At 55.9% G+C, this 10,198-nt stretch overlaps 5 protein-coding genes across 5 annotated transcripts; 4 read left to right on the top strand and 1 right to left on the bottom strand.

The window, feature by feature from the left end:
* CMQ_7022 (phytanoyl-dioxygenase family protein) lies at positions 1-999 on the top strand (the record flags this gene model as incomplete). Its single annotated transcript, XM_014320708.1, has 3 exons — positions 1-267; positions 338-805; positions 862-999. 3 exons carry the CDS (start codon positions 1-3, stop codon positions 997-999), a joined length of 873 nt encoding a protein of 290 aa, XP_014176183.1.
* Positions 1,000-1,983: 984 nt separating this feature from the next.
* On the top strand, positions 1,984-3,571 carry CMQ_6544 (tartrate transporter; the record flags this gene model as incomplete). The annotated part of the gene is made up of 2 exons (XM_014320230.1): positions 1,984-3,066; positions 3,125-3,571. The coding sequence occupies 2 exons, from the start codon at positions 1,984-1,986 to the stop codon at positions 3,569-3,571; spliced, it is 1,530 nt and encodes a 509-aa protein (XP_014175705.1).
* Positions 3,572-4,222: 651 nt separating this feature from the next.
* Positions 4,223-6,363, bottom strand: CMQ_6899 (uncharacterized protein; the record flags this gene model as incomplete). Its single annotated transcript, XM_014320585.1, has 4 exons — positions 4,223-4,702; positions 4,795-5,724; positions 5,818-6,043; positions 6,140-6,363. The coding sequence occupies 4 exons, from the start codon at positions 6,361-6,363 to the stop codon at positions 4,223-4,225; spliced, it is 1,860 nt and encodes a 619-aa protein (XP_014176060.1).
* A 496-nt stretch (positions 6,364-6,859) lies between these two features.
* On the top strand, positions 6,860-8,538 carry CMQ_6615 (alcohol dehydrogenase; the record flags this gene model as incomplete). The annotated part of the gene is made up of 6 exons (XM_014320301.1): positions 6,860-7,112; positions 7,166-7,302; positions 7,363-7,484; positions 7,571-7,641; positions 7,707-8,185; positions 8,260-8,538. The coding sequence occupies 6 exons, from the start codon at positions 6,860-6,862 to the stop codon at positions 8,536-8,538; spliced, it is 1,341 nt and encodes a 446-aa protein (XP_014175776.1).
* A 478-nt stretch (positions 8,539-9,016) lies between these two features.
* Positions 9,017-10,159, top strand: CMQ_6656 (nucleoside hydrolase; the record flags this gene model as incomplete). Its single annotated transcript, XM_014320342.1, has 1 exon — positions 9,017-10,159. One exon carries the CDS (start codon positions 9,017-9,019, stop codon positions 10,157-10,159), a length of 1,143 nt encoding a protein of 380 aa, XP_014175817.1.
* Between the last annotated feature and the right edge of the window lie 39 nt (positions 10,160-10,198).

Here is a 10,198-nt window from a genome sequence, read left to right as displayed (position 1 = left end):
ATGGTTCAGCGGATTTCCCGAGCAACCGGCTTGCAGGCCTTTATCAATGCTATCGAGAAGGATGGTTGTGTCGTGATCCAGGACTTTACTGATCTGGAGTCGCTTGCGACATCGGTCCGAGAAATCCAGCCGTATCTCGACGCATCAGCCGCAGAAGCTGCCAAGAGCACTGTGGGTGCCCTGAACGGCGGAACGGCCATCTGCACGCGCCTGATCGGCCGGAGCAAGACCGTTCGCGAAAAGTTCTTTGCGGACCCCCTGTACCAGGTACCCGCAGTCTGACGTTTCGAAAGCCTCCGATCCAAACGGAACCACTCGGCTCACCGTTGCTGTGCAGGCGCTTGCCGACCACATCCTTGGCCTGGAGACGACCGTCTGGATGGGAGGCGAGCCGGCTGTCCATAGGTCAGACCCGCTTCTGTCCATCTCAATTGCCATGTCTTCGCAGCCGGGCTCGAGTCCACAGCTGCTTCACCGCGACGACAAGAACCATCACGCCCGGCACACAGCGGCCAGCAAGTACACGCACGGCCGCGACATGCTCCTCGGCCTCTTCGTGCCTACCTGCGACACCTTCCAGGCCAACGGGGCCACGCGCATTGTGCCGGGCTCACACCTCTGGGGCGACGACCAGCCCGACTTTGGACCGAGCGGCGACGTCGGCGTAGAGGATGCAGAGCTAAAGCGCGGCGAGGCGTTTGTCATGCTGGGGAGCCTCTACCACGGCGCCGGAAAATATACCATGTCGACCGGGTGTCGGACGGTGCACATCATGTTCATGTGCAGTGGCGTCTATCGCCAGGAGGTAAGCACGCTCTGCTCTACGGACAGTCAATAGCCACAGTGCTGACGTGCAGGAAGGAAATCCCGTTCCTCAGTTACCCAATCGAGGACGTCATGACCTACTCCAAGCTTGTGCAAGATCGGCTAGGCTGGAAACAGTCGGAGCCAAACCTGGGATGGGTTGACCTGAAGTCTCCCGAATTTCTGCTGATGTGAAGCAAGAGATACGAGACCATCGAGTAATCGGCCTACGTACATATCCTATGCATTTATACAGTACTGTTATCTCGTCGTCTCTACTCCGGTGGATCTTCATAATGCAGCAAGTCGGCGGTCACTGCCCAATCAAATCACTTCTTTTTTTACCCAAGCTCCTTGCTAGCCCTTTGCAGAGAAATCCTTAGCTGAGTACGGAATAGTGTATTTAGGCGGTTTTACGGAGTACGACGTACCTCCGATCCACAGAGATCCACCGGCCCCGAATGATAAGACTAGCCCTGATCCGCGCACACTACTGATTTGAGTTGAGTAATTGTTTGGCTAGATTTGTGAACCAGAGTACGACGTACTCCGTACGATACAGTCATGATCTTTGCACGGCCTTCCAGCATGTTGCCGTCGTTGCAACCCAGTTTGTAGACGAGCACTAGGATCTTACGCTAGGTCTTCCATTTCAGGGTAGTGCAAGACGGAGAAGAAGCCACAACCGATGCAGTTGGGATGCTGTCTTCCCACGTACCCACATCTTACATCGTACTTTGAACTCAGGAAGGCATCACATACGTCGTAGTACATACTCTCGTATGACTACCTGTACTTTTCAGGGCCCCACTGTCATGTGTAAATACGACGTTCGGCGCACGAGCCGCTTTTAGCAGTCTTTGCATTTAGGCAGTATCGTCAAGACGACGATCATCTCCGAGACTTGTCCTTGTGTGGAGTACCCCAGACCCCATGGGCTGCTACACGTACCCAGTACGGGGAACAGTACGGTGTGGCCCATGCGTGAGAAGTATCGGCTACATGGCTGTCGCGAGTCACCAGGCTAAGGCCACTCACAAGCGCAGCTTAAAGCAGATTTAGCTTGTACGAAGCCGTGTTATTTAAGACCCGTGTGACTTCCCTTCCCCCGTTTGGATGTGGTCTGAACCTTATTTCTTCTTTCTGTTTCTTTACCAGTTCTCTCCATTTGTTTCCGCCATGGCCGAAGCAGACGAAGCCGCAAAGGCTGTTTTTCGCCACGAGTCTTTTTGCGACGATGTGAAGCCCTCTGCGACTGCAGCCACAGCTGCTGTCTGCCCTATCTTTAGCATGGCAGACAACCCGGCCGTGCACATGGACCCGGCGCACCGGGCGGCCGTGGAGAAGCGGCTGAAGCGCAAGCTGGATGCCCGGTGCAGCCTCTTCGTGCTGATCTACATCATGAACTATCTTGACCGCAACAACATCTCGGCCGCGCGGTTGAAGGGCCTGCAGAAGGACCTGCACATTGACGACACGCAGTTTGCGACCTGTCTCAGCATCGTCTACGTCGCCTACATCCTGATGCAGATCCCGTCCAACGTGATGATCAACCGGGTCTCGCGGCCGTCTGTGTACATTGGCGTCGCCGTCCTGCTCTGGGGCATGATCTCGACCCTTTCGGGCAACGTCCACAGTTTCGGCGGCATGGTGGCCGTCCGCTTCTGCCTCGGCTTCGTCGAGGCCGCCTTCCTGCCGGGCGCCCTGATGATCCTGTCGCGGTGGTACACCAGGCGGGAGCTGACCTACCGCAACGCCATCCTCTTCTGCGGCAACCTCATCTCCAACGCGTTCTCCTCCCTGCTCGCGGCCGCCATCCTGTCCAACATGGACGGCGTCCTCGGCCACGCCGGCTGGCGATGGATGTTCTGGATTGAGGGCGCCATTACTATGCTGATCGCCATCCTGGCCGCCTTCATTTTGCCAGACCTGCCGCACAACTCGCGCGGCTTCACGGTCGAGGAGCTGCAGGTGGCCCAGCTTCGCATGGCCGAGGACGTTGGCGAGGCCGACATCGACTCCGAGGAGATGGGCGTCCTGGACGGTCTCTTCCTTGCCGTCCGGGACTGGAAGATCTACGTCATGCTCATCTTCTTCATCGCCTACATCATCGGCCTCTCCTTCAACGCCTTCTTCCCTACCCTGACCGGTACTCTCGGCTTCGCCACCACGCCCACGCTGCTGATGAGCGCCCCGCCGTGGGTCGCCGCCTGCATCGTCTCTCTGCTCGTCTCGCTGCACGCGGACAGGACCCAGGAGAGAGTAGGTCCCCGTCTTCATCCCGACACCCTTGTCCCATTTTGCTGACAATTCCCACTAGTTTTGGCATGTCGTCGGCCCCATCTGCGGCGGTCTTGTCGGCTTTGTCATCAGCATGTCCACACTCAATACGGCTGCCCGCTACGTCGCGCTCTTCCTGCAGACGTCCTCGTATGCTGGCTACGTCGTGACCTACAGCTGGCTGATCAGCTCGTTCCCGCGTCCGCCTGCCAAGCGCGCCGTGGCCATCGCCATCATCAACGGCTTCGGCCAGCTCGGTAACGTGGCCGGCTCGTACGTCTGGAACCTGCGAGACGACGGCTATCGCAAGAGCTACGGCATCGTCACCGCCATGTTCGGCGTCACCATTTGCGGCTGCATCGTCTTCCGCTCGATCCTGGCCCGCCAGAACAGAGAGCTAGAGCGCCAGGAGCAGCTGGATTCTTCGGCCGACCCGCGTCTGGTGACGGGAGAGACTGTCAGCAAAGGATTCCGCTTCTTGCTGTAGTCACAGAATGGATGGAATGTAGGAGAAAATATATTATCCGGGCAATAGTTTTTTTGGCAACACAAATAAAGTCAAGTGCATTGATCTCTGCTATACCTATTTCTAGAAGCATCAGAGGCTGAACAAGATAGATCGTGATGTTTCCAGTAGGTGTGTTTCTACAACAAGATAGGAACCACGTTTAGAAGTGTACATTACTTCGAAACTAGGTTCGCTGATCAATTGATTACCACTGACATACAAAGCAGCTTTTGAGCCTCCACCCAGAAGCATTGGTCTTGCACATCAGTAACATATACCTTCCCGGCGCTTCTGTACTTCTCAATGATGCAAATGTAGGGACGGAAATTATGAACATGACTCTGGGAGGGAGATAAAATAAACAAGGGCCCATCACTAAAGGCAATATAAGGGCGATGTAGCCGGTCTACCGACAGGCACAATTGACAAAAAGCCTTTTATAAGAATAAATCGAAACCCCATAATGAGGGTTGCCTTTTCCTATAAGACTAGAAATGAATTACAATAAAAAGTACTTGGGTATTCGCTAGTTCATGTAAAAAAGCACACCAGTCTACCTCCAACAGTGTTTGCCTTTTGTCGTTTCATAATCGATTCATGCTAATAACAGGCTCTCTACTACGAGACGCCTTAGGCCGGTGTTAAAAGCGGCCGTCCGGCGTATGACATGAGCAGCATGTGCGTGACCAGCGCACCGTTAGCCATAGGCCACGGTAGCAGCAGCTCCACAAGACCGAGACACACTGGCAGGGAGCTTCCCTGCTGCGGCGCCAGAGCATCATAGACACGCACCTCGCGACGCAGACGGCCGCTAAAGTGTTCCTCGACACCCTTGGCGGAAAAGGTGTAGCCGTAGCCCGTGATGGTGATCTTGAAGAGACAGCCGATGGCACCGCTCAGTCCCTGCTCGAGGAAGCAGTGGCAGTCCTGCTCGGCGTTGGCCAGCAGCTGCAGGCGTACGAGCTCGTGCAGCTCAGTCGCCGTGATCGCATGTGCCGTCGGCCGCGTGCGCAGGTCCGTACCATCACGCTGCAGCGCCTGCCGGTGCAGGATTAGGTTGGGACACTTGACATCCAGCTCGCTGCCCCGCATGAGGCCTAAAAGACATGCCTGCGAGCAGTAGGGCCGAATCGGGCGGAACGTCGACGGGTCTAGCGAACTTGGCTGCGTCGGACCTACAATGTTGTGTACTGTCGTCCTACCCGTTGTCGTTTGTAGTACCGTTTCTGGCTGCACATGTCTCCCACGGCGCTGTCGTTGTCATTGCCATCATCACTGCCGCGGCCATCATCATCGTCATCGTTTCGCCGCTTGCGACCGCTCTGTCGGCTGGTCGGTTGAGGGGCAATCGTTTTGGGGGCATTGGGAAAGCGTGTTAGCTGTGAAATGTTGATGCTTCGTTGGCGCACCGGCTCTGGTTGCGACTCAAACGCTAGCAGGCTGAGAGCTGTAAGCAGAGACACGGCAAGCTGGGTGGCGTCCACATTGGCACCGGTTAGTGCTGGCGAGGGTGGCAAAGTAGTGTCCGATTCGGCCGCGATTTGGCCATCCGCACCGAGTTGCAGCCGGGTATACAGAGGAAAAAGAGCGGTGTGGTACAGGAGTGTTGTCCGGTCGTCTTTCGGCACTCGTAAGAGGGAGGGCGTCTCGCCGGTGGCCATGTAGCCGTATTCGAGACCCGAGGCCACCATATAGTGAAAGGCCTGGGTCAAGGCTCGCGCAAAGAAGACCTGCCCAGGTGGGCCACGCTCTGCCTGGCGCACCGCGTCTTCTTGTACCATCGCTATGGCGTTTGCGTCCTGCGGCTCTGCTGCTGTACCCGTGGTAGTCGTCGCCGCCGAGGCCGTGGCTGACCGTGCAATCTGGGCCAGCTGGCCGATAAAATCTTCGGAAATTGTCCCACGGGCGTAGCGTGCAACGGCCGCGGCGCGTAGACGATGTACGGCCTTGTGCTCGGCGATGGAGATGCGATGGACATGGTGGACTGTGCTGGCTGGCTCGGCGGCCACGTCGTCGCCCTGGTCAGCAAAACAGTCGACGCCTTGCTCTGCCTGTTCCGTCTCGGCAGCTGCTTCCAATTCGGCTGCGCTGGTGAGGATGTCCGCACAAAGCACGAGGCAGTCAGGCTGAGTCTTTGGTGGCGGTCGGGCGGGGACTACTACGGGTGCGGCATCAGCTCCCTCAACCGCGTTGGCTAAGTCGCTCGGCGGAGGTCGTCATCCGACGGTGCGCTTGTCGAAATAGAGCTTCTTGGGACACTTGATGGCTCGCAGATACGCGTTGAGAATTCGTTGAGTTGGCTTCTGCAGCGTCTCATGCAGAAAGTATGATGTCTTGGCTTCATTGAGGAATTTTTCAGAGCCTAGAAATTCGCTGGGAAGCTCTTCTATTGCGGATAAAACTTGCCGACGATGCTGGTGCGGCCGGACGTCGTTGCCGAGGACTTTGAACCTTCGGAGAGCGTCTGGGGTATAGCAATTGTTCGGGGAGCTGGGACAAGGCCTTTCATGTGGAAGGTGACGCGATGTATGCTGGCGAGGTAGTCACCTAGCGCTTGATCTAGGTGTGATTAGTGAGTGGACGCCAGACCAGACAAGGCGGGTCAGGGTTAGCAAGCAGGATGTGTCGTGTATGTCCTTTGGTATCTTGATGGTTCGCATGCGCGTGTTTTCCTCCTTCTCCTTTTGGAGGCCTAAGATGACATCATGGGCTTCTTGCTTTTCACGTTGAAGCTTGGCGATCTTAAGCTGGAGATCTTCGACTTCGCCCATATCTGCTTTGGGGCGTTGAAAGGTGCACGAGATTGTTACGATAGGTGCGAACAATTGCGATGCATGGGACGGCAAATATGCAATGTTAAGAATAGGAAAGATAAAAGACCCACAGGCAAGGGTCACGGGATGGATCACGTGGTGGTCTTTGTGCTATATGGAGTACGGAGTACCTTCCTCCGCTCCTGTCATGACGTCGTGATAGATGAGAAAAAAAATAGTGCGAAAGTGATGGAAAGGAATAGCACGTTGGTAAGCTTACACACTGGTATAGAGACACCGTACGTACGTCATATATCTCCTCTAGAGCTTCTAGATGTAAAGCTTTGTGGCGATCGGCATTACGAAGGTACAAGTGTCACTAAAACGATGACGTCTGATCTTATAGCGTAGATATGCAAGATTATAAAGAAATCTGCTACGCTATGAACACCTGGAAACATGATTTGTATTGATATTTGCTTCATTAGAGAGATCCTGTGTCACAAAAACTATCATGGCAGTCTCCCAAGCAGCATATGCAGTCGAAAAGGCGATTGGCCACGATGGTAGCGCCGTGATACAGCAAGACATCACGAACTATGCAGGTCACGGTGACGGTAACCAGCGGATGAAGGCCTTGGTGTGGCAGGGGAAGAACAAGGTTGAAGTGGTTGAAGTTCCCAAACCCAAGATTATTGAAGATGGAGATGTGATTCTGAAGGTGACAGGCACTACGGTCTGTGGAAGCGACCTGCATCTGCTCCATGGTGAGTTCAAGCTCACACAACCGGTTCGACTGATTCGAAGCTGACAGATGAAGGTACTGTTGTGCAACTGCAGAAGGGGGATATTCTCGGGCATGAGTTCTGTGGCATTGTGGAATCCGTGGGCCCCGCTGTCAAGAATATCGACGTTGGCGGAAGATATGTGGCTTCTTTTCAGATTGCCTGTGGTGACGTCAGTACATGAAGATGTTGTGTTTTCTCTTCCTGTGGAAGCTGACTTTTACGCGATCAGTGCTTCTTTTGCAAGAAGAAGCTGTCATCGCAGTGCGAGAAGACGAGCTCCAACTCCATGGGAAAAGCCATGTACGGATCGCAGACGGCTGGCATCTTTGGCTTTGGCCATTTCACCGGGGGGTTCGCCGGAGGGCAAAGGCAGGAACAACGAATCCAAGTCCCAAGCGTACAATTATTTGAGAATAGATGCTGACAGTCCACTATAGCGAATATGTCAGGGTTCCGATCGGAGATGTCAACCTGCTAAAGATCCCGGATGACGTCCCAGATGAGAAGGGTAAGCTTGGCACCAAGTACGAGGTACGAACAAACGACGTCACGGTCGCTGACATTCGTGGCCAGCACTGTATCTCTCTGACGTTCTCGCAACGTCGTACAACTGCGTCAAGGACACGGCCGTGTACCCGGGCGACGAGGTCGCCGTTTTCGGCGCCGGGCCGATCGGCCAAATGGCAGGCATCTTCGCCTTGGGAGAAGGGGCATCCAAGGTGATCTTTGTCGACACGGAGCCGCGGCTGTCGTTTGTGGCCAGCCGGTGGCCGTCAGCACACAAGGACAAGCTGGTGCTCGTCGACTTCAAGAGCCTTTCCTCGGGCCTGACGAACAAGGAGACGGTTGTGTCCAAGCTGAAGGAGATCTGCGGAGGTCGCGGCCCCGACTGCGCGCTTGAATGTGCGGCGGGCGAGTACGCCAAAGGCTGGACGCACTGGTTGGAGATGCAGCTGGGCATGGAGACGGACACGAGCGAGATTCTCAACGAGATGATCGAAGGGGTGCGCAACTACGGTCGTTGCGGCATCACCGGCATCTACGTTGGCTATGTGGGTCATGCAATACTACTGTGTCCACTTGGCACATGGCAATCGCCGGAACTGACCGTGGCCTATCTATGCAGACAAACCACCTGGCGATTGGGTCCGTCATGCAGCGCGGAATACGACTCATCGGCAACGGCCAAGCCCCGGTGCTCAAGTACTGGGACCATCTGCTAGCATTGATCCGGAAAGGCGAGCTGGATCCGCTGCAGATGGTCTCCCACCGGTTCCGGCTGGACGACCTGGCCAGCGTGTACCATGCTTTTGACGCGAAGGAAGACGGGATGCAGAAGGTGTTTGTGGAGACGAAATTTTCGTTGCCCAGAGCGCCGGGGTCCCCAGAACTAACGCGCTTCTAGCGGACTTGGCTTCGTGGTTACATTATGTAAGTACGCGAGAGATATCAGTAGTGGGCGTAAGTGGACAAATTAGAGACAAAGGACGATAACATGTTCGGAGTAAGTACGACGTACGGAGTATAGAGAAGCGGCCGGCGTCGTCCGAATCTAGCAGGAGACCATGGCCCCGGGGCTTGGCCTTGCGCGAATATGATGCATCTCTTCCTTTTTTCACTAGCCTCGATAATGAAAGATGCAGAGTCGTAATTAGTAAAAGAAACAGGTACGAGTAAATGAGCTGGTGGTGGGCCTGTGGAGACTTATTTTTTGCCCAGAGATAAGTCCTCATATCCATATTTCTGCGCCCAGCTTTGGGTCCGAGTAGGTATATGTAGTCGTGTCCGTGATCGTGGCTCCTGGGGCTTTTCTCTCCACCACAAGGAACTGCATCACGACTCCTCGCTCCTCTTCCTCCTTATCGCCTCCCCACCCCGTCACGATGAAGAACGGTCTCGTCCTCGCGGCCGTTGCCGGCAGCTTCGGCGCCGTCTCTGCCAAGAAGGTCTTTATTGAGAACGACGGGCTGAACGCGCTGCAGCTGCTGCTCCCAATCTACGGCGGCTACGACGTGGTGGGCGTGTCCATGTCGTTTGGCTCGTCGTCCAGCGCGGACGCACTGGGCTCGGCCTACGACGTGCTGACGACCTACAACATGACGTCGTGCATCCCGCTGTATCTGGGCGCGGAGCAGCCGCTGATCCAGACCAACGAGACGTTCCACCTGCACAACACGCTCTTCGGCGCGCCTGTTTGGGAGGGCGCCTTCACGGCCGGATACACCGACTCGTACAACATCAGCGACATTCCCTACTCGGCCGACGTGCCCGGTGCGCTGGCTCTGATCGACGCCGTCCGGTCGAACAAGGACACCGATCCGGTCATGATCTGGGCTGCTGGCATGATGACGACCGTCGCGCAGGCTCTCAGCATCTACCCCAAGCTGGTCGAGGAGGCCGCCGGCCTGTACATCATGGGCGGCTACATCGACACGCAGTACGCCCAGGCGACCGGCAGCGCCTTCCAGGTCGACGTCAACACGGACATCAACCTGATCCAGGACCCCGAAGCCGCCCAGAACGTCCTGACGGCCGGCTGGAAGGAGCTCTACATTGGCGGCAACGTGACCAACTACCTGGTGCCCTCGCAGGCGCTGTACAACCGCATCATCAAGAAGGCCGGCGGCCTGGACGTGATCAACAACAACAGCTACTTTGCCGCGTTGCAGGACATCGTCCACAGCGGCAACTACTCGCAGAACGCCAACAACACCGAGCTTATCCTGCCGTTCTGGGACGAGGTCGTGTCGGCCTTCATGGCCTTCCCGAACCTGCTCACATCGACGACACCGGTGCAGGCGGCGGTCGACACCAGCTTCTACTCGCCCTTTTACGGCAACCTGCGCATCTGGGGCTCAGAGTTTGCGCCTTCGGCCGGCTACCGCACCGGCAACGCGACCATTGTCAACTCCATCAAGAAGGACAAGTTTTACGACCTCATGATCGACGTGCTTTTCGAGGACTGGCGGGAGTACTGCCATATTGGCAAGTACACCAGCCTGAAGGGAAAGCTGAACGGATACTAGGTGCTTCTTTGACCGGAAACGGTCTCTGATGTGTGCGAC

Source organism: Grosmannia clavigera (genome assembly GCF_000143105.1).
Source record: "Grosmannia clavigera kw1407 unplaced genomic scaffold GCSC_108, whole genome shotgun sequence".
In the NCBI taxonomy this organism is placed as follows: Eukaryota; Fungi; Ascomycota; class Sordariomycetes; order Ophiostomatales; family Ophiostomataceae; genus Leptographium; species Leptographium clavigerum.
The sequence above is the reverse complement of the archived record's forward strand: the minus strand, read 5'-3'. Positions and strand labels throughout refer to the sequence as shown.